The 24,023-nt window shown below is 46.2% G+C and overlaps 1 protein-coding gene across 1 annotated transcript in view; it reads right to left on the minus strand.

Annotated features, from left to right (window-relative positions):
- Positions 1–24,023, minus strand: part of LOC146202850 (uncharacterized) — a 426,668-nt gene that overhangs the window by 28,221 nt on the left and 374,424 nt on the right. The window contains exons 17-21 of the mRNA XM_084602213.1: positions 23,859–23,903; positions 23,741–23,771; positions 21,964–22,040; positions 17,422–17,490; positions 13,012–13,044 (exon numbers count right to left, since the gene is read on the minus strand). Coding sequence (XP_084458339.1) covers positions 13,012–13,044; positions 17,422–17,490; positions 21,964–22,040; positions 23,741–23,771; positions 23,859–23,903 — 255 coding nt within the window. The remainder of the gene's footprint in view (positions 1–13,011; positions 13,045–17,421; positions 17,491–21,963; positions 22,041–23,740; positions 23,772–23,858; positions 23,904–24,023) is intronic.

Here is a 24,023-nt window from a genome sequence, read left to right on the forward strand (position 1 = left end):
GAGCTTCAAACAGTTTTAGAAACAATTCTAGTTTTCTGAAACTAGGTCGAATATAGAGTTCCACATCGAAAACAGTTCAATTCAAAGTTTATGTGCTAATATTGTCTAAATTATTTGCATATTTTATTTTTTCAACAAATGAAAGTGCTGAGTTGGTTTGTGAAGCATATCGGTTAACAGCTTCGATAGCGCTACGGCTTTGTGGATAACAAACTTTTACGCGTTTATCGGTTTGCGTTTCCGTAAATTTGGTCAATTTAAAAAAAAAAAAAGAAAATACTCCGTGCCATTCCATAATTTTTCTAGTACCCGCAGTATAGGGAGAGAGCGTGGGAACAGGAAGCTTTCCCGCCGTAGTAGAAAGCTTTCAGGATCATGAGGGCGGAAATCTGTATCAGACACTGAGCCCATGTATTCTAAAAAGATTTTGTTAGACTAGAAATGCCTACGTGAATACAAGGCGTTATTTGTTAAACATTTCTAAGCACACATGAGTCATGGGCATCTTAGAAACACGAAGGGTTTTGGGTCTGATTCTTTCTTTAATGTAGTTCTTAATACAACGCACGGATGTGGTGATAAGTAGTTTTTTTTTCTATCCAGAGTACGAGGGGTGGAGTGATATAAATATTTCATTCTACCTTTACTTCATTCGAATTCTTTTTGCAATTTTTGCAAATCTTTATTGTCCTCGCTGTGATTGTAATCCGTAAGCAAGATAGGCATATGACAAGAATGACAGAAAATCGACCAAATACATTTCCAAGGGAGCACGTCGCCTCCCACGCGCGGAGGATGCATAAACGTGCCAAATTTCGAGGGTGGCCCACCTAAACTTTAATTCACTACTGAGTTGGCCATAGCCAAAGTAGGCTTGACGCCAATTTTGTTCAAATTCAGATGAAATCAAATTTCAGGGGCCTGGAAGGCCAAATTTCGGAAGTGGCCCACCAAAATTTAGAGGTTACTTCTTAACTTGCCACACTCGAATTATATTAAACATCAATTTTGGTCAAATTCTGAACATGTTAAATTTTGCGGGTCCAGGGAACCGAATTTTGAAGTCGGCCCACCCAAATTTGGAAGTCAGCACTGAACTGGCCATACTTGAGAAAGTTGAGAACCAAATTTGGTCAAATCAAATTTCAAGGTCAAGAAGGCCAATTTTGAGGGTGCGGACGCACTCTCTGTCGACATCTTCTGCTAAAGCTTCTTTTGTTGTTTTTTTTTCTGCTTTTTTTTTCGTTGCCCTATGAGCCTATTAATGCTTACGCATTGAAAAAATCGTCGTAGCGGCCTTACATTCATTACGCGACTTTCGACTACTGCTTACAAAACTGCAATGAAAAGGCAGCGCCTCTGTTCTTGCTTGCTTTCCACCTGTACACGCGATTAGAAATCTATGCTAATATTTAAAATAGCATGTGGTTAATAAACTTCATGAAGATGAAGAAACGCGAAAGGACCCCTCTTATCAGCTAAACCTCGAGGGACGATCGGGAAACTTGTCTACTTCTTTCTAGCACAAGCGCAAGCAAGTCACCGGCAATCGCTGAATCATGCTTTCTGTAATGATAAGTGCAGGAAATAGCGCGTTTGTAGCTTTGTCATTGATCCGTTCGTTGTTGAGATGTCTCCACGAATAATTTCATTTGTCTTAAGTACCCGCCATCGCGCTCGTCGACCGCTCATAGCTATAATTTTCCCGTCGCCTGCTCTCAAATGCAAACCGGAGATTTCCTTGTTGTCTGTCGTTTATTCCTTTATACTCCCAAGAAACGAAAGTCTGACTTAGCCCAGGCTGCCACCGCCAACAAGTGTTGCCAGAGTGACATATTAATAGCTAAATAGGGATAAATTTTTTTTTTTTTGGCGTGAAAATTATCCCTTTAGCTATCTGACTGTTTCGGTGCTATTATTTTGCTCAATATCTACCGATTTTAAAATTTTAAGCCCAACCATAAATTAAATCCTGGGGTACGAACACGTTCTTAAGTGCCAGGCCCCCGGCCCTGCCAGGTGAAATGAGGAATTGAATTCTTTTTGTGAAAACGCTAATTGCAACGCCAAATGGGAGCAGCGAATATCACATGTATAGGCACGCGAAAAGGGATTTAATTCTTTTTTTCGCCTGCATGGAGAGGTGTGGCCACAGTGACTCTGATAAAGTTCATCTGCTGAAAAGGTACCGTAACTTCCTTGCGGCTTCGTACGAACCTGGATCGAGTGACCTGCACTTCCAAACCCCAAACACGTAAAAAAATATACTCCTTTAGATTTTTAAATCACCGATTCAGTGCTTCTATAGCGACCAATTCAGTTTCTGCATTAGAACCATATGGGCTGCTCCAAAAGATAGTGGACAATCTGGCAGATGGTATCCAGTCCATAAACGATAACTGAGTAAACTAGAAAAAATGCGGAAAATTCTACCGGAAAGCCGACTTTCGCACTGAGGTCTGAGCTGATGTTCTCTTATTACCTCGCGTATCAAGCGCCACTGTCGAATGAGTGTTCAGCCAGGTATCGCTCACTAAAACAGACCTGCGAAACAGAATGTCGAAAGAGACATTGGAAGCGCTCCTCCACTTGAAGTTTCGACAGGCCAGAAACGGATGCTACTGTAAGGATTTAACACTTGGCCAAGAATTTTTGTCCAATTTCGCACGCTTATTTCGTATTTCCCGTTTCGCTCATTGTGCCTAGGTTGCTTCTCTAGGCTTTCTCCTATGTATTATATTAGATTTTGTACTGCTACTGACTGTTCTAGCAGATATCGCTTTGCAATTTTATTGCACCTTTTTACTATTCCTTTCTGTCGTGTTCAGCGAAATTAGCATGAGCTGTAACTGTGCTAAATGGCTGAATGTACTTACACGATTGCTGTTTTAGTTTATTTTGCTGTACGTTATTATTTTTGCGATTGTTTTGTGCTTTGACGAAATTAAACATTAATTTGTGACGAAGACCGCGTTTGCTTTATCAGGAATTTGATTATATGCTTGCGTTGCTGCAGCGTTTGAACAGGTGCAGTATAAGCTTTACATATCTCGCGGCCCTTGTATGGTGCGCGCGATGCGGAAAAACCGCGCCGCCCGCAACATCCCGAAACCATGCGTCGAAAAAGCTAACATGTAGATATTCTGGAAAAAAATTTATGTAATATGCCGAAGGATTCACTTTCCAAGGACAAACCTTTTTTGGTGCTTTTCAGTTCAATTCAGTCGTTCAGTCGTGTCCGACTCTTCGTGACCCTATGGACCATATCATGCCACGCTTTCCGGTCTTTCACTATCTTGCTAACATCACATAACTTCATCTGCAACGCCTCGAGGATGACATCTACCCATCGCGTTCGCTGCCTACCCCTTCTTCGGTGACCCTCAACCTTTCCCAACATCAATTCTTTCTCCAGCGGCTCCTCTCTTCTCATCAGATGACAAAAGTAGCTGAGCTTTAACTTTAGAATTTGACCCTCCAATGAGCAGTCAGGGTTTATGGTCGACAATATCGACTGATTTGATCTTCTGGCAGTCCAAGGAACTCTCAAGAGTCTCCGCCAGCACCACAATACAAACGCGTCAATTCTTCGGTGATCAACCTTCTTCACAGTCCAACTCTCGCATCCATACATCACAACTGGAAAGACCATAGCACGAGTTATATGGATCTTGGTTGGCAGACTAATGTCTCTGCACCTTACTAGGCGGTCAAGGCTAGCCATGACTCTCTTTCCCAGAAGTAGGCGTCTCCTAATTTCATGGCTGCAGTCTCCTTCCAGAGTAATCATGGAGCCCAAGAAGAGAAAATCTGTCACAGCTTCCACTTCTTGTCCCTTGATGCTCCAGGAGTTGTTAGGTCAAGACGCCATGATCTTTGTCTTTTTAATGTTCAGTTTAAGCCCAAACTTCTCACTCTCTTCTTGTACGCGCATCAGAAGTCTCTTGAGTTCCTCTTCACCTTCTGCCATTACAGTGGTATCATCAGCATATCTAAGGTTGTTGATACGTTTTCCAGCAATCTTCACTCCAGCTCAAGACTCATCCAGACCGGCCTTCCTCATGATGCACTCAACATATAGGTTAAATAGGCAGGGCGACAGTATGCAGCCTTGTCTCACTCCTTTCTCAATCGGAAACCAATCAGTAAGACCATGCCCAGTTCGGACAGTGGCCTCTTGCCCTACATACAGGTTCCTGAGGAGACAGATGAGGTGAATTGGAACTCCCATCTCTTGGAGAGCTTGCCACAGTCTGCTGTGATCTACGCAGTCAAACGCTTTCGCATTATCAATAAAGCAGAAGTAGATAGGTTTCTGGAACTCTCTTGCTTTTTCCATGATCCAGCGAAGGTTGGCAATCTGGTCTCTAGTTCCTCTGCCCTTGCAAACCCAGCTTGCACATCCGGAAGCTCCCAATCCCCATACTGCTGCACCCTACCTTGAAGGATTTTCAACGCCACCTTGCTAGCATGCGAAATAAGCGCGATCGTGCGGTAGCTGGAACAATCTTTGGCACTGCCTTTCTTTGGAATGGGGATATAAACTGACCTCCTCCAATCCTGTGGCCACTGCAGGGTTGTCCAAATTTGCTGACATAATGTGTACAGAACGTTAACAGCGTCGTCATGGTTGAGGGTTTGTAGCGGCTCTGCTGCAATGCCATCAATTCCGCTAGCTTCGTTCTTGGCAAGGCTGGCTAAGGCCCATTCAACTTTACTCTTCAGGATGCCCGGCTCGAGATCAGTAATCACAACCGTCTTATGTTGGGTTTGGACATCCGGGTCCTTCTTGTACAGTTCTTCTGTGTATTCCTGCCACCTCTTCTTTATCTCTGAGGCTTCAGTGTGGTCCCTGCCTTGTTTGTCCTTTATCACGCCCAGCTTAGCACAGAAGCTTCCTTTGATATCTTTGATTGTCTTATACAGAGCTCTTGTGTTCCTCAATTGGCTGTTGTCCTCAACTGCTTAGCACTGTATGTTCAGGAAGGTATTCTTATCTCTTCTTGCTATTTTCTGAAAATCCGCATTGAGAACCTTGTATCTTTCTCTTTCCCCCATAACTTTTGCCATCCTCCTTTCCTCAGCTATTTGCAAAGCCTCTACAGATAACCAGTTTGCTTTCTTGCATTTCTTTTGCTTTGGAACTACCTTAGTAGCAACTTCTTGTATTATATCACGAACATCAGTCCACATCTCTTCAGGCTCTCTGTCTTCTAGATCTAATTCTTGAAATCGATTCCTCACTTCTATAGCATATTCTGATGGAATTTGATCCAGATCATGCCTGAAAGGCCTTCCAGTTTTCTGCGTTTTCCTTAATCGAAGCTTAAACTTGGCAACAAGAAGCTGATGATCGGTGCCACAATCGGCAGAATACCTGTAATAACTCTAGTTGCGAAATCGCATGCGGGCCGTAGAATGCTTCTCCCATCTTAAATGCTGAACCCTTGCAGCTCGAATTTAGCACAGAAATGGCACTTCATCGTCAGTATTTGTCGTACCAAATTCGTTTGGGTTGCCTCATTTGATCAGAAGTCAGATTCTCGCATCGTCTGTGGCGACGACGAAGCAAAACGAGCCATTGTGCTAGCGATGGCATCTGTGGCGCCATCTCATGTTATTCACAGCGACACTGTCATAGAAATTCGGCGAAGGAAAGCAGGTGGGCAGAGGGTTTTGCCGAAAGTTTGAAGAGCTATATCAACTCATTTGTTCAAAATAATCAGTGAAACTTTCTTTGGCCAAAACTGCACTAAATTTGATGAGTTTTGTTAGTGCGTTGCCATTAATCTTTTCGAGCTCGCATCTCAACTAGATGGCGCCCCCGGTGCCAACGGGCAACATTTTGTTTTGTTTCGCCGCCACCAGAGGTGTTCTGATCGAATGAAGACCTCAAATAAGTTTGGTATAAAAATAATGGCGACCAAATGCCATTTCTTTGTTAAGTATGAGCTACAAGGATTCAGCTGTATAGCTCGAATAAACATTATACTGAATACATTTACTTGCACAACACGCTGTGTTAACTTCTGGCTACATTTGGACGACTATGGAGGCCAATTTTCTACCGGTTCTTGGAGCGATCTGGCAGACCTGCCACCTATAGAGAAGCACGAGCCTGTACTTAAAATTTAAAATGATCGATGTTCCACCTAGGCGGCCAACATTAGCAGAGTGCCTCGATGTCCAGGAAAGGCATCGAAGCACCGTAAACTGGAGTCTTTCGTCGCCGCCATGCTGCATTACTGGACGCGCCCTTTCAGGTCGCGAAAACCGACCGCCCGGAACTGCTATACCATAAAGCCATGGATACAACGTCTTAGATGACCAGGAGCCCGAAGGAGATTGACATGTCTGAAAATAAAAGCTGCTGGCCTTTTGGCTGTCTGGATGTGAGACTCGTAGAAGTGCAATTTAGTTTCCGCCGAAGCTCGTGCGATAGGCACCGTTTTTGCTTCCCACTGTACCTTAATAGAAGAGGCTGGCGGTGATGTGCCGCACAATATTCGAGGCCAGCAACGGGATGTGCGTTGTCAGTACTGTAGAGTTTTACTCTTAATGACTGTATCTGTAAGTTTTCAACGTTTCATTTTATTTCGTTGTGAATCTGTGCCAGTTACGCATACACGTTCGGGAAGTTTTACTGCAGTTCAAACCCCGTGCAGTTTTTGCGGGTAGGACTTAGTATTATTTTGATGTTCCAAACAACTTTGCGTGAATGTACGCGTAAGTGTAAATCTGAAAATCATTCAACCCGGTGTACACCAGAAACCTATGGAGCGGTACCAAGCGGCTTCGCTGACTGCGCGAAGCGCACATCGGCATATCCCAAGAAGGCTCACTTCCATCTGCGTACATTGTGTATCGCAACTTTCTGGCATTGAAGTGTGAACATTAACGGCGAATACGCACGCTTTGCGAATGTATGGCAAAATCAAAAAAGTGTCCGCTCGCCACAGTGGTTAAAACGCTCGAGCGATGATCCCAAGGACGCGGCTGCGATAGCGGGGCTCCTTAAGGAACCCCAGGCGTTCAAAAATTTCCTGAGCTCTCCACTCGGTCCCCGAGGCGGCCGGTATCGAACTCGCGTTCTTGGGTCAAGCGACGAAACCACTGAGCCACCGCGGCGGGGCTTGTCACTGAATCAAGAGTTGCCACGTTATTGCCGTCGGAATCTGCTAATCGCAAAAAGAACAAGAAGAGCAGACCAAAGTCGAATGATACCGATCGCGGCGGAATACCGGCCCAGACACTGTAGTTTAGTGCAGTAAGAAAACCACGCCACTCAACTCTAACTCAACTCTAACGTTCCTTGCACCTCCGATCGACTATCACCTAACTGATCTTCCCACCTTTATACTGGCGTGGGCTGTCAAGATATAAAGACAACAAGGACATTGCAGTGACGCCCACAGAAAACTTACACCTGTTTTATTCTCTGCACGGCAAGCAACCTGGAGGCTATAAGGAAACAGAAAGAGAGAAGTGTTCACCAGAGAAATAGCGGCCTTATTACATTTTCTTTTTTTCGCGCCCTCTCTGATTTCATTTTGCTGCGCCCAAACCGGCTTGCAGTTAAACTCTGGTTCGATGAACGGTAATCTCGAATGAAGGCTGCTTAGTGTCGCAGAAACTGATTCGTCTTCGTTTGCACTTTCTTCTTTCATTCAATCAGGGACACTTGGCTACTCATCTTATTTTAACGAAAGGTTTTTACTGTTTTATCCGCACAAAATGAAAGATTGAGCGAAACTGAATTAGCGCAAGCTCATTTGAGCACCTACTGTCTGAGAAGAAAAGCTAAAGAAAGGGGCAGATTAAGAGCTGGCTATAATTTAAATGCTTTAACAAACTTTGGTCATCATCTCCTACATTGTTCTAATCTGATGAGCCCTGTTATATTTCGAGGACGACGGCAGCTTCAAGTGCAATGTAATTCTTCTCCCAGAAACAATATGTATATATCCAATATATATATATATATATATATATATATATATATATATATATATATATATATATATATATCCACGCCGTCATCACCGAAGGGGACGACGCGAAGTGTTGCTTCCGATTTTCGGTGAAAGCGCCAGGAAGGGACCCCCACATTCTGAAAACAAAAACTTCGCGACATGCTTGTTCTTCCGGTGGTGCGGTTACACGCCACGCACGCTTTGCTAGTCGTTTCTTTACAGGGACCCTTTTATCAGGGCTTCCATCTCTCGCGCGGGGGGCGTGGCAAACACCCTTTGGGGGCTTCCTTGCTGTGCTGACAGATAAAAAAGCCGCAATAAGCAACAATAAATAATCCGCGAAAAAAAACCAGATGTCGTAGAAATATGAAGTGAGAATCGCTGGAAAAGTGGCTCAATCGCCCAGGTGCTGCGGAAAGTGATTTTTGTCTTTTTCTTAGCGTATAACGCCTTAAAGTGCCTCTCACTCTTCCTGGGTCTCGTTGCAACGCCCTTTCGTCTGGGCGGATTATGTTCGTTTGCGTGAGGTAAAGAAATATCAAAGCGGAATTTCAGGAAGAGGTGACGTTACATTTTCCTAAACTTCCGCTCTCTCATTTCTCGGTCCCATGTCACGCTTTCCGGTGTCGCGTAGAGCACATGGCGTGTTTCTTTTGGAAAGACGCCGGTCTGCAGAGCTCGCCATGCCAGCTCAGTCTCTCTCTAGCACCATTCAGTGTGCTTCTTCCTAACCTATCGCAAGTCACTCCCTTTTAGTGCACACAGTCTAATTCTTTTCGTAGCTAACAGCGATCGTGATGGCGAAAGAAAAAAAAATAGGAACGGAGTTAATGCACTGCGTCATATCGACGGGAACAATGAATGGCACCAGCGCTCCGTGCGAGCTTTGTTTTCACTGGCAAAGAGTCACGCGCTTTAGTATTGGCGATAACTTGGGAGCAGCACTGTAGACGAGCCGACGCACGCATCTGCACTGCAAGCGAAGTATGCCTGGTGCACTGGAATCGAAATCAATGCACAGCGGCATGCGTAGAGATGGGGCGGTCACTGACAGACGATATGGGATGGAGGATGAGAAGTCTTTTTCCCACGCCATAGGGTCATGCCACGCCAAACGCAGCGTAGTTTGCACTCGACACTCCCAGAGGTCTTTCAGAAAATTGGTGACTCTTTATTGCGTTGCCAAAGCTTTTTTATTATTTATTTATTTATTTATTTATTTTGCGAAGCTATGTTCGGCGAAAGGAAAATATATCGTGTCACATGACAGGCCTCCGCATTTTCAAGGCCAGTCGAAAACTGTCACACTGAAAAGCTACAAACAATTATTTTCTATTTCGTCATTCCTCACTTTTTTTTTTCTTAATAGTGTATAACCCTTGCTCTTTTGTATCGGATAACAAAAAAAAAAAAAAAAAGAAAACGCAGTACCTGATTTTTCTTTGTTTCTAGATCTTAATTTTGTAGCGAGTCGAACTATTTTATGCAAGTTAGGAGGAAATTATACATACGAATGAGGGGCTCTATACTTCTGTTTCTCACTTTTGTTTCGCGTCGCACATACTCGTTATTGTTAGCCTACGGTCGTAATCTATCACAGTAACGTGAAAGGCCACTCATCATAAGCCCCGCCGCGGTGGTGCAGTGATACTACAGAGTTAAAGAGCGCAGGATCGGATCCCAACAAACAAACAACGGTGAAATAAGGAAGCGCGGGCTTGGTGCTAGCACACTAAAAGAAAACAAGTTTCCGTGAAATTTTAAACGAGGCGCGCAGTTTTCGACTGGTCTGGAAAATTCAAAACGCTGTCTCATGACCGGGAAAATTTTTTTTTAACATATCCAGGTAAAATACTTTTTACAGCTCAATAAGGAACCTTGAAAAGAATCGAGGGTCAAACGCTAACTGCGGTGCGTTTGGCGCGGAATTACCGTGGATTAATACGCCTGTTCAGTCTTGTTGAATAACATGAGCACGTATGTCGCGGTGCATTCAATTATAAGCATTGAACTCCACGCAATTTTCAACTAAAACAGCTAGAACGGCGGTTACGGTTGCACCAGGCTACTGGCACGTTTGATTTTTTTTTTGTTTCTTATATATAAACGAAGGATCCTTGCTGATATCTTTTGTAGCCGCCGGTCTTTAGGTGTCCTAGGGCTTGCAGGAAAGCTGACGGCAAAACTCAAATGAACGCTGCAACTCGGTAACGCGAGCTATAGTAATGCCTTTCAAAAGTGCTAGGAAGCATAGACGAAGGAACGCAAAGAAAAAAAGAATGAAATAACCCCTTGCCAGTTCTATTCAATTGGCAAACAATTTTCATCAATGCAAAGGAAAACAAAACGTTGCCCGCAGCCTGGCCCCTTTTATTCACCCGCCAACGTTTTCGAGAGGGCGCTATCAGAACGCTGTGCATATGCCAACCGTCCAGCGGAAATGAGAAACTCATAGGTCGCCACCTTCCTCGTTGTCTGTGTTTGGGAGACGTCGCAGCCGCTTCCCGAATGAAGTGCCTGGCTAGAATAAGCGCCACTAGATCGTTGCATAAGTCAGACGTTCAGTTGCGTTAGGAAGTCCCAAGCTTACAAATGCTTTGTCGAAAGGATAGACGCGGACTAGAACACGAAGGAAGTGAACAGGACGCCCGCACTTGCGCACATATACCAATTTGAAATCGCCAATGGCGATATTTGACAAGTTCTTCATATAAAACCATTGGTACCGAACCGAACTTAAATTTCCTGCGGCCAGTGTTTTGATGCGCGTTTTCAAGTGCAGCAAGTTTTGTGCAAACGAGTTAAACGACCGCCGCTCAAAACAATTTTTTTCCTCGTCGTGCAATACAGATGGAAGCCCTGGAGCTAAAACTCTCTCCTTGCGATCAGTTTGCCTTTGAGAAAGCGACTATTCGGGGGTGCCTCCATGCCGCTGTCTACTATAGCAACATCATACATTTCGTACATGACTTCACATCCATGAAAAGTAAGAAATTTTGTTCAAAGAGCGACCTTTTTGCGCGTTCGCGAATTTTTGAACGGTCACGCACAGATAAAATGAGCGCTTGCCGAAAGCATGGGGCTAACACTAATCGCTTGAGATTTTTACTGGGTCAGGGAATGACGGCCCGACACAAATCAACACTGACTTTTAGCTCTCTAGTACGGCATATGCGAGGGACAAAATCCTTGCACTGAACTTGGGGCCATTTATTCCCGTAACCGGTGCTCCCAGAATACATTGACAAGTACTGTTATTTATGGGCAGGTGGAATGTCCGGATCTCATTGACGGCAACAAGAGGCCGAGTGCAGACCTTGGTGCGGCCGTTCTGGCCGCACCGAACACGTACTGAACAATGAGCACTGCACTGAACGCATACAGATTTATAGTTTTCTAAAGCGCTTGTCTTGAGCGTTAGCACGAGCAATTTGCGCTAGTATGAGCTTCCGTCCGCGGAAATGCTGAGGCGCTAATTTGTTTAAAGCTTTACAAAGCTGTTGGATGCTTTCTTGCGGCCTGTGTAAAAAGACGAGATATAAAGAGAGAGAGAGAGAGAGAGAGAAAAAAGGCGTTCAAGCACCGCAGTCAGCATTTCTTACCAGGGCGTCGTCATGCCAAGCAGCGAGGAGTTAACGGGCACACTGCTTGCAACCTCTACATATGGTTTCGTACTGTACCGTCTTCACATTATAGATTGTGTTTCCCGCAATGCGTCGCAACAAACTACAGCAAAGGAATTTTGTTTCTAATCTCGCGGTGAAAGAGGCTTTCGGGTGGCATACAAACTCTCGCCGCAAGAAAAATGGAAGATTTAAAGAAACAGAAAGAAATAAGGTACACACGAGAGAGAACGGGGTTGCGCCCAAGTAAATGCGATATAGCTTAGACGGATGGTAGAGGTAATGAACCTCCACGACGTTAACAATTCTCTCCCTCCAGCCTAGCCGTCTCCACCTCCACTTTTATATATATTTATTTTTCGATAAGCCCCCCAACGTTGATTTTCAATGAAAACAAACGCGCACTGCGTTTGATAGATAGTCGCTATAGCCTATTTTGAGGCCCCACGATCAGAGTTTGTTTTCCGTTTCCTTTCGGCCGTCTTCGATTTCGATGAAAAAAAAAAAAAAGTTCTATACACGGTTTAGCGTCGCATATACTTCTATTCGTGCTCATTTCTACTTCCTCCTCTCGTTGTCGGACCAGCCTCGAATATATTTTTGCTGAGGGGGTTCCCGCAGAACACGATGAGAGGGAGGGAAAGAAAAATACAGCGCGTTCACCGAGCTTCTAGATGAGTGTCTACAATATTGATAGGCACTCAGAACGGAATAGCAGTGACGAAGCGCAACCTGATATCGAATTGCCATGCATCCGCCGCATTAGCTTGGGACTGAGCAAAAAGGAGGTACATTTAACTAAGTGCCTGCAAACAAACAAAACAAAAAAAAAAAACGTGAAAACTTTGATCAGCGAAGAAGCAGTGATAAGCGTGCTCGTGCACCGGTTCTCGTCACAATTCGGTAACACATCTAGACACCTAGTCTTTGTCAGTGACTCGCACATTTTTCACGGTGCTGCGAGTCGGACGAATTCGAAAAATGCGTAAGTTTACGGCCACCTCATTTTCTCCGCCGTGAAACTAGCCGAAGGTCCAAATAATCTGGGTCCCGATGAGGTGCGTTTATTATCAACTGTGAGGCTTTCGCGGGTCCGAGAAATAATTGCGCTCCGCGGCCGTTAGCGGCGAATTACACAAAGCTCTCCTACCGTACACTGTGGATAAGCAACGATCAAACCTTACGCCTTTAAACCGCGGTTCGAGCAATTAAAAATGAAGAAAGGGTAAAAGATGCATGGGCCGAAGCAACCATTGTTTAGTTGTGTTGCCAGCATGAACAGTTTCATCCTTTCCCATCGCGTGCGACTCAATATCAGGCGTTTTTGCCCTGTGCCGAACACTGTTTTGGTCCAGGACCGAAATGACAAGATAAGAAGAGCGCAAGGAGACCTCGATGAGAAGGTCGATACCCACCGGTAGGCCTGGAGGACCCGGCGGCCCGATGACCTGCAAAGCCATCAGAACACATCGATCAGTTCGATCGCTCAGAATATGCAGGCAATATGCACACGCACGGTACGAGCAATGAAACGATATCAGTTTCGCATCTGCAAGTGCGGCAGGACAAAACAACAGAGGACGGCCGTTAAGACCGGCTCACTGCAGCAAAAAAAAAAAAAAAAAAGAAAAAAAAAAAAAAAGAAAAAAGAAGCCGTGTGAAGAGGGAGGGGTTGGTCGCGACTTTCTGTCGCTATATAAGCTTGAGCGCTGCGTTTGGGTCCATAGCCTTAGTAAAGCCGCTTGCGCCTTAAATAAAGCGCGTGGGCGTGGTTAGGTTCGCCTTTGAAGAGCAGTTTACGACTAGCTGCCGCCGGTCAATCCTGTTTTTACGCGCAACCCAGTTTTATGATTCACGCTTCAGCTGGCTTGGTTCTTGACCAGTTCCGATATCAGCAGCAGACAATCGTAGAAATCTGGGAGAAAAGTTGCACTAATGCTTGCCAACGAAATGTCTCCGCGGCAGCGAAGACAATGCAAGCAGCAGCGCCCTGTCAGGCGCATGCACTGAGTGGAAGTTGGCCACCGCCGTTCGTGGTCCTGCCGCTGCCCTATTGCCGCCATTGGAGCTATAGAGCGTTTCGATTTAGGCGAAACGAAGAGGCATCCGTGTGCTGTGCGATGTCAGCGCACGTTAAAGATCCCCAGGTGGTCGAAATTACTCCGGAACCCTCCACTACGGCTCCTCTTTTCTCTCTTTCCACTTTAATTCCCACCCTCCTTCCTTCCCTTGCGGCGCGGTTCATTATTATTATTATTACTACTATTATAAAGCGAAATCGCGAAGCTTTCTGTGTGCGCGAGGTTGGTTCTAGATAGGTCTGAACCTTTGGTCAGGTCACTTTGGCTGCCGTAACGGCGAACGTCACAGTCGCCCGCTGTCACGCGGGATGAGCGCATAGCTGGAGGGAATAATTTTTGCGCTGTTCGGCATCGTCATGCTTGTACGTTTGCTTTATTTCTTCTAGCGGGGCTTCAAGGAGTAATTAAGTTACGGTCGATTATGAAAAACGTCTGTTCGAGTAGCATTCCTGCGTACTCTAGTCGGTTTCTACTCGTCGCAGTGCCGATGCATAAGAATGAAATCGCATAACTGTGTACCCGACGCAAAAAAAAAAAAAAAAAAACAAAAAAAAAAAAAAACGCATGCTTTTGCAGGGAAGAGAAGTTACGCTTGAGGACGTGGGTCTATACTGTGGAACTCAGCGGGCACTAAGCAGGTCAGGAAACGACAATTGCGACAACTAAACTTGCTTGTGCCTGAGGAGGGAGAAAGGTAGTGCAGCAAGGAAGCAGATGCGCACGGTGTGAGCTGGCATAATGGACACATTTGTTTTCTGGCAGCGAACGGAGGACACAGGACGGGAGGGGATTAGTGAATAACCCTTTTAAGCACCCGGCCGTGCTATTAGGGGCAATCCTGAACTCAAAGTTTCGACAAGGTAAGATGCCACATGAGCATTGTTTTGCGAGTTCTGGTTCTATGTTCAAACAACCCTCAGTTGTGCAATATGTCACTATGACTGAGGGCTTCAGGCTTGAAGGCCTCAAACTAAATGGGGAACATCGCAATCCCTACTAAGTGATGTAACAAACCTGGCATTTCAGTGCACCGCGATATGTGTCACAAAGCGTACAGTACGTACTGTTTGGTGATTTTTGTAAGTGTTATCAAGAAAGCTGGATGCGTTGCTGGTAAGACAAGGTATAGTAAAACATTTCACGAAGATTACAAAAAGAAAAGCAAGCTCAAAGGAAGAAGTGAGTGGAAACGGGTTTATCAAGAATTCTGCGGCGTTTGCTTATTTTCTCGATTTTTCACTCCGCACAAATTTAAGAAAATAAATTTCAAACGCCGATTTCGTCTTTGAAGCAAGTTATTTTTTCAGGGGAATGTGGAGCGCTAAATATATAAAAGATACTACTGTTAAGCAGCCTTTCGTTTATTTATTAATTACGAATACCTAATAGAAATCGCTAACGAAGGAGCATCAATTCCTTGGATGCTTGAACTAACGTGTGCATTGGGAGCGCTCTGCACACACCAACCTAAGCCAATAAGATGCTGAGAAAAGATCAAAGGCGGCTTCGTTAGGCGTTTTTCTGCTTTCGAATGGCACATTTCTTTTTATTTCCGAGGTAGGCTCACATATTTGTTGCACAATTTAAAAGAATAAGCTGCTACCACGGCAGTGTTCTGGCAGCCGGCCTTCGTGATAGGGGGTCAGCGGTTGTCAAGCACCACCTGGCCTCCTCGCAAAGTTGCTTTATTCAGCAATAAAATTTCAGTTCCAATTCTATTAATCATTAAAGTTACTCCTCTGTGGACATTCATGCAGTCTCACGATCAGGGTATAGCGTATCACCATAGCACGAAAAGCTAGAACTTGCCTTCCTTGCGCGCTACGAACATGTGTTGAACGCAAACAATGATTGCTAAGTACAGGAAAGATATAGAGCATCTTTTGAAGCCACATAGCCGGCACTTCATTTATTTGCCGAGGGTCTGACGAATATAGTGACCTTCTACAAAACGAGCAGATTATTTGCACACTTCCACCACATTTGTTGAACATCAAGGCCACTGACAGCTCGTGTCGCTTAACCCCCCCCCCCCCCCCCCCCCTGCCTTCCCGCCTTCCTTCCGTGAGAAAAGGGAGCCCTGGGAATGAAAAGGAAGATATTTTTTTTTCTCTTTTAGTTGTTCGTATAGGCAGCGAAACAGCTCCATCCGAAGCGAGCCTGTCGCGGTGAAGAAGCGTTTCGATTTCCGATCGCGGCGGCTGGAGTGCCGCCGGGGCGGAAGGCTGGAGGACCCGCGGGCTGCGACTGATGATGAATGGCGGACTTCGTGGGTTCTAAGCTTATCTGTGGCCTTCTGGTTTGGCACGATTTATGGCTTCTTTACAACGCGGAGTCGGAATGAGCCGTTGTTTTGACAAAATGGGCAAGCACTTGGTTAGAGAACATCCCAGGCAAGAGTGGATCGACACAATTTGGCCACGTGGTGCGCGCTTCACCTATCCAGGTTAGATAAAAAATAGAAAATAATGAGACGACTCAGTAGTTCCACACAATCGTCTCCTCAGGACCTGGTCTGGCCAATACGTAGAAGGGCATATTACCCCTGGTTTAGAGTAATAGCCCAGAATTGCAGCTCATTGTGGACACTGCAATATTAAATGCCTCCGCCTCATAGCTCCTGCTCACTGCCGCGCGGCGTTCAGCTGCTGATTCCAGGTCGCGGGTTCGATCACAGCCGCTGCGGCAGTATATCTATGGAGGCGAAAAGGAAAAATGTCCATGTTCTATGCTGCGTCAGTTATAGCGTTGAGAACCGCAGGTGATATAAAGTAATACGAAGCCACCCACTACGGCGTCCCTCATAGCCCAAGTGGCAGTTCGGAATGTTACACCCCACATACCACAACACATTCCGTCATTTCTGCAAGCCCCTTGGCTAGCCCATGATGCCTTGGTTCTCAGACTACTTTTGAATACAATTTTTTTTTAAATTTTTCTGCCGATTGCTGACATCGTAGGATGGTGCGCGGATGTAGTGTGAGACTCCAAGCTCTCGCAAACAATGCTGCAGTTCAAAAATGGTCGAGCAGTATCTTCTCAGCGGCGAGTCGCCTTGGTCGGATGGACCAAGGTGAGTCGCCGACACCGGCCGCATGTCCGAGCCTAAGCGCGATTAAACTGCCCCGTCTGGACGTCAACTCGTCGTTTTGGAGTACTCAAGCACTTGAGTCGGTCGGAATCCGACTACTTCTTTTTTTTTTTTTTTTTTTGGCCACCGTCGCTTTGAATTTGGTCGTGTTAAACTGGGATTAAGACGTTACAGATGGATGGGGCCCCACCCATAGGAATAATGGAAAATTTAATTCAGCCTGAGCACGCAGCAACTGCTTTTTCGTGACTCGGGAATAGTAAGCCCGGAGTGGGGCGGCCACGTGACGAGCGCCGCCATTCGCGCAGCCAGAGAAATCGCTTCAGCCTGCCCCATTTGTCAATAGCGGCACCTCCTGCCCAGCCCCGGACAGCAATCATTGTCGCCGCGATCCACAGTTGGCGTGCAACGCCACACTCAGGTACACTGCATAGCAGGCGAGCGAGCGAGTGAGTGAGACATGCGGTTCTTACGAAGTCGTAGGACGTTTCGAATGCGCTGTCCCCCTGCGGTGGGTGGCCATTGGGTTAGCAGCAGCAGGAAGGAGACAGAGGCAGGGGAAAAGAGAGAAAGACACACGCACATCCAGCCCGATTAGTTTGGTTGGCCACAAGCATCAGAGGCGCGAGCAATAGGTACGAGCCTGTGCCGACCTGCGTTCCGCCGCCGTGGTCGGAGGCGAAGTGGTGGTGGTGGTGGTCCGGGGGCCTGCGCTTGGACTTCTGCGAACGATGGGGAGCAGGGGCAGGGCGCAGTTGTCATTCGCCGGTCATACCAGCATGACGCGCGGCCAGAAATGCGCGCCCTCTCTTAGTCCACAACTCTGCTCACATTTGTATTGACGATATACACAGGCCCCTGAGAACATAATACCTATTTGCGTGCACATGCGGTTGCTGAAAGTACGTGCAACGCGATCACGATGTGCTAGACTAAAACAATCGCGTGTTCTGTCTTCGGAACTAAATTTGCTTGCTCCAGCGCTGCCCTAGTCCAGGCGGCAAAAAATAAAAGAAAAACTGATTATCGGGACATTATGAGACAGCAATGCTGCGTATAAATGTAGTGTCCCAATTCATAAAGCAGTAAAAGTGGGCATACAGTTTGTATAAAGCCGGAAACCGACACCAATACATAGCCGTCACCTTTGAGTGGAAATGACCAAAATTCCATGAAGCGTTATTTTCAGCACCCAAGATAAACAAATACAAACGGCAGGTTGTGATTAAAAGACTTGCCAGCATACCAGTTTTTTTTAATTATTATTACCAGAAGCGGGCTCTAGAAACACACTGGACCATTTAATTAGCGAGGCACAGCAAATATACCTGCCGAATATTACGGGCATGTTTTGTGGCACATCATGGTGACAAAATAGAAGGCTGTGTCCAATGAGCACGCTGTCCTCTAATTAAAAATAATATACGACACCGCACACTATTTCTTAAACGCATCCTACATCCCTTGTTGCAGTACGCGACTACAAACTATAGCGTAAATATTTATTCCATGAGTTCTATTTAAACTTTCAATGCCTCGATTTCTTGGTTACCGCAATGAACCTGCGAAACAATAACTATATTGCGCACATCATGTTTCTCCTGTAATAATACAAGTTATTCTTACCCGAACAGAAAATTTGCGGTATTAAGAAAAAAAAAAATATGCTTTATCCAGGCTAGCTTCTGCGTGCATGCACGAAATTTGTCATATTACTCATACCGAACTCCCAGGCGTGAAATGACCGGGCTGTACTACAGATTTTCTGTGCCCAAAAAGCAGCACCGGTTGGCTTCGTAATTTTATTTGTCATCGCTATCAAATATGTGCCATTTGGTCGCTTCGCGAATATGAGCATCGCAGAAGTGGCAGATTACGGCGCTTTTCCGTAGTGTGCGGTAGTCGCCGCAGGGAGGCTGTGCTATCTGACGAGCTGTGCCGAAACTCCAGCATTTGGCACATTCCGCCCCGCCGATGCAGTGCAGTGGCAAGACGCCCGACTACTTTGCCGGAGTTCCCGGGTTCGAACCCGATCGCACCGGCCGCGTTTCGATGGAGGTGAAACGAAGTGGCGTCCGTGTGCTGTGCGATGTCAGCGCACGTTAAAGATTCCCAGGTGGTCGAAATTACTCCGTATCCCTCCACTACGGCTCCCCTTTCCTCTCTTTCCACTTTCACTCCAACCTTCCTCTATTCCCTTACGGTGCAGTTCAGGTGTCCACAGAGCAAGTGTGACAGATACTGCGCCTTTTCCTTACTGTGAATCAATTATAACTATTATTATTGGCACATTCCCAAGGGATGATAGTGGAGATAGATCGTTGCTGCGCGGTTTGTGCGTGCATAAGACACGTCATCTCGTTTTGCACAAAGCACTGATTAGGAACAGAGCTCGCAGGTTCATGGCATTGGCCGAGCGGTGTTAGTGGGACTGCTAATCACCCTGAATTTTGCTAGACTCAATCGAACTCTGATGTACCAGTCACGATCCCAGGCCTGCCCTTGTAAGGACAGCCAGTAGATCCTATATCACGTGTCTGCTTGAACACCTTGAACTGAAAGCAAAACTTCAATCACACTAATGCGAGACGACTGCAACTTACAAGATAGCGTGATGGCTGTTATAGCACAAAAAAAAAAAGGGTGGGGAGGAGGGGGGGGGGGGGGGGGGGTCGCCAGAGCAAGCATTCATCGTTTAAGGCTTGAAGCACAAATTTAGTCCGTGAGCAGTACGCCGCTGCGTTTTTTGCGCTACAAAGTAGTTATTTGCTTTCATATGCAATCTAGTTTATCGTTTATCGCGTTGTCTATGGAGAAAAGAGGGCTTCGTTGTCTTTTAGGCACGTGTGTGTGTGTGTGTGTGTGTGTGTGTGTGTGTGTGTGTGTGTGTGTGTGTGTGTGTGTGTGTGTGTGTGTGTGTGTGTGTGTGTGTGTGTGTGTGTGTGTGTGTGTGTGTGTGTGTGTGTGTGTGTGTGTGTGTGTGTGTGTGTGTGTGTGTGTGTGTGCGTGCGTGTGCGTGTGCGTGTGTGTGTGTGGGGGGGGGGAGGCTTCTTTTAGCGTGGCGTGACGGCTGGTTTTGCTAATCATAATCTGTGTCTTCCCCGTCTGGTAAGCGTAATCCAGGAGCATAACAGCTGCGTCTTTACTGCCCCAAATAGTTATAGCGCCGTGGCAATAAAACGAAGAAAAAAGAAGAACAAAATTCAGGTGCCTATTGTCCATAGAAGTGTAACAGATACTGCACATTTCCTTTTCTGTGTACCAATTATTATTATTATAAATATACATAGAAACCACATGCGTCCCACGACTCACTCCGACTTTCTCCACTGACAAGTTGCCATCCCGCCAGGAAACAGCGGTGCCGATTGAGTCCGGAAATGGCGTGAGTTCGAATCTCACTTAGAGGTCTGGTCCGTTTTGCTTCACTTTGTTCGGGTGTGGTATGGCCATAAGCAGAAGGCTCGAGATGTCACGCTACTGTGACGTAAATACGGACCCGGACTCGAAAAGGCGAGATGGAGACATGTAGTGCATCTCTACATTACAAAATATACTCATTTTTTTTAAAACAAGAAATCTAGTATTGATGCTTCATACGCAAGATATCATTTACTCCACGCTACTTTAATGCGCAAAATCATCCCGCTGCTAAGCACGAAGATCACAGCTGGGCTTTACGGAACCAAGAGGATTCTAGTCCGTTGAAGTAGAGGAGAATGACGGTGGAAGGGAGGGGGGGGGGGGGGGGGGGGGAACTGTGCTCTTAGCCTGCCTAGCTGTATGTCCTGTATGTAACGATGCGGCGCACTGAAAGTGGGACTGATAAAGAAAAGGAAATAAATACTGACATGAAACTTACAGAAGAAAACTATAAGGTTAGGAGTTTATTGAAAAGCGCCCGAAGAGAATAAGAAATCAGCCTGCAATATGTGTTTCCTATCTCCACCGGCTACCACTCGCATGGCTCGCAGAAAGCCAAGTCGTATTATTGAGCGTAAAATTAGAGAAGAGCCTGCTGTCGTAACCCCGCCCCCCCCCCCCCCCCCCCCCCCCCCCCCCCCTCCAATCGCGCCACCATCCAAAGCCAGCATTTTTCAGTATCTCAGAATTGAAAAGACTAAAACACTGAATCGATGCGCTGGTACACTGAGAGCCACCTTCATTCGTTCAACGGTTTTGCAGTTTCTTCTGTATACAAAAGACAGTCCGTATAGTTGCACGGTGTTATGGTATCTATGAATTTTCATGATTGCACAGCCTCAGCCTCGCATGATATGTGGGATAAGTGATTGTGTAGCGCTTTTCACAGAATTACGAATAAGTTTACCACGCAAGTCTAGGAGCTACAGATCATTATAAAATGAAAAGAAAGCATAGACGCTTGCCAACTGTAAAAGCATTTCCTTTATGCGGCGGTCCGCGCTGCTATAATACCGGCATTGTTTTCCACACGTTTTTGTTATTAGCTATCTGATCACAGATTTAGGCAGCATATATGCACCCACAGCCAAAGGTTTATTGAGCGCAGTATACCACCGAGAAAACTACTAACCGTCTTTGCATACTGCCTGGAATAAATTCATGTAGCTAATTTCCAAGCGTGCTACTTATACAATGCAATGCCACCTAAACACAGAAAGAATCAAATTCACATGGCGGAGCCGCGTTTCATAAACTTATGGTGACGAGTGTACACATGAAGTGCTTGCGTTTCTTCCTCCATGATAAATTCAGGCCCCCGTTAATCAAGAAAACGAATGCGGGGAGCGGGGATGAGCGCTGACAAGGCGCGCGCTCAGATGACCTAGATACGATGAGGGAAGCTCGTAGAGCACCGCAGCATAATACATCGCGAGAAATGCGAGCGAGTATAGCCAAGAGGAATAAACCTAAAGCGTAATCCTCGGCGAAGATACATTGTACAGGAGAACAGAACGAACAAAAAAGCCACGATGAGGACGAACAGAAAAAAAAAACAAAAAAACAAAAACAAAATAAACTGGGAAGAACGAAGAAATGTACCCCCAGAAGGAGGGCGAGGTGGGGAGATGAAGAGGTGATGGAAGGAAGCGGAAGCACAATTTTCTCGTAAAGCGCCAGCCATGCTACTTGTCTCATTTCCCCGCTGTGCGGTGCGTGACTGATTCCTCGTGCCTGCTGAGCGTGGGCCATCAGAGTGCCGCGAAACGAACATCCAGATTCGCCATGAATTTTTCATCCCCTGCTTCTGGAAGCATCGCTTGTTGTCCTCCGCTCAGTTGTATAACGCCTGGAAAAATGGAGCAGATCGGCGCTTTAAGGAAACGCACCGGCAATGCGTTTTCTGCGTTCGTGCTCCTCGAGCGGGTAAACGAAAAAAAAAGAAAAAGAAACAAGCGCTAAAACGCCCTGTTCCGAGCTCTCTTTGTAGAGGTACCACGACTTGGACATGCGTGACACAAAATGTTGCGGCCCCACTTCGAGTTTCACTTATCTTCTTTTTGCTTTCTCACACGCGGCGCCCACCACCCACGCGCGGAGTGTTCCCAGTGCCACCAATCGAGCGGTCATTCTGCGCGTCGGCCGCGCGACAACCTATGCAGCAGCGAGGGAATGTGCAATGTCGCATAATCTCCTGAACTCTGTATATGAAGGGCGCGTAAAGAAAGGAATAAGCGTCCTGAAGTCAATGCGCCCCTCGGCCGACGTCGTCAACTATTGTGCGAACGACAAGCTCGCATAATTCAAGACAAGTTTCGCGTCGCAGTTTCGACTTGGTCCGGGAAACTCCGCTCTACAGCTGTTGTGTGCGTGCGTGTGCGTACATACAAAATCTGCGAACAGCCGGCACGTGACCGGGTTGCATCTTGCGCTCGTTCGAGACTGGCTCATGTGCGCACACTGTTAAGTACGTGATGCGGGGTAGATAGCATTGCGGGAAAAAAATAATAACAGGGCCGGCTGATTGCACTAAGCGTGGGGAATGCAAGAGTTTTAGGAGCTGTTGATGCCTCGTTCCGTCGAACTTTCACGGAAGCGCGGAAGCACGGACGCAATTTGAAAGTATATCGCTACGTGTACTTGTCTCTTCCGGCCTGTGATGTCTTTTCCCATCAGCCAATCGCCGAATGGTATCACGACAGACAAGACAATTATTTATGAGGCTGGCTATGCTACAGCATTACTATAGTATCACTGTTTTTCCCTGAATTCAAATCTCAAATTACAATACGAGCTATGCGTTTGGCGGCAAAAAATGTGCCCCGGCACTTTCTCCATTGAACAAATATCCGCGCTTGGGCATGTTTAGCGTAACCTGTCTCGGAGAGAGTCACTGTCACTAGGTCTCGAATGTCACTATGCAAAATATCCAATGCTCTGCAACTTGTCAGACAGAAGCATGCACTTTTGAAATTAGCGGGTTACTAAAGCAAAATAAGCAGGCTCCAGTTCAGTGTTTTCTCATTAGAGCAGCCTACAACCCTCAAGATACACTAAATAGAGTTCGAAGGATCTGCACATAGGTGAAAGGAGGCAGCGTACACGTAAACGCGCCATTCCTGCAGAAATGTAATTGTACTTGACGCGACTTGGACTTTATATTTTCTTAAAGTAAGCGACACGCGTTAAACTGACAAGAAAATTGAAGCAGCCTCCGGTAAATGCTTGAAAGAAAAAGAAACTTGGGGAATATCAGCAGTTATGCAAAAACTGCCTCAGCTGCTAATGTTGTTAAGCTCGTTAATTTAACTAACACAGGATTGAATTCACAGACCAACTTCAAGGTCGTATGAGAGTCTGCTGTTCTCACAGCGGTGGCTTGCAATTGCCGCATCGAGCGGTCACTATAGACGAATGGCCAACCCGTCCATGAGCTGCACTGCACACCCGAGAAGAGAGCCCGAGGTAGTGCTGGGGTAAGAGAGGTTGAGGGAACTTTCCCTGCCTAATTGTTATCCTAATTTCGTCAGTGATATGAAAAAGACGGACCACTTGCCTGTCTCATGTAGCGCACCGGCGCCTGCAACGAAAAAGGTGAGCCAATAGTCAGGCAAGAGGCACAGTCACGTGCTCAGATGTGTGTTAATGAACAGTGAGGGGCTCTTACGCTGTCGCCTTTATCTCCTTTCTCTCCCTGCGGTCCAGGTTTTCCCTGCACGTGAGGCACGCGAGAAGCAGCAACGTTAGACGCACCGCTCGAGCAAAAGGGCCGTGCGGTATCTCGACACTAGGCAGAGATATTTCCCCCGAACGTCGTGCAAGCAATTATACC

Source organism: Amblyomma maculatum, chromosome 1 (assembly GCF_055883805.1).
Source record: "Amblyomma maculatum isolate TAMU_Amacu chromosome 1, ASM5588380v1, whole genome shotgun sequence".
NCBI classification, from domain to species: Eukaryota; Metazoa; Arthropoda; class Arachnida; order Ixodida; family Ixodidae; genus Amblyomma; species Amblyomma maculatum.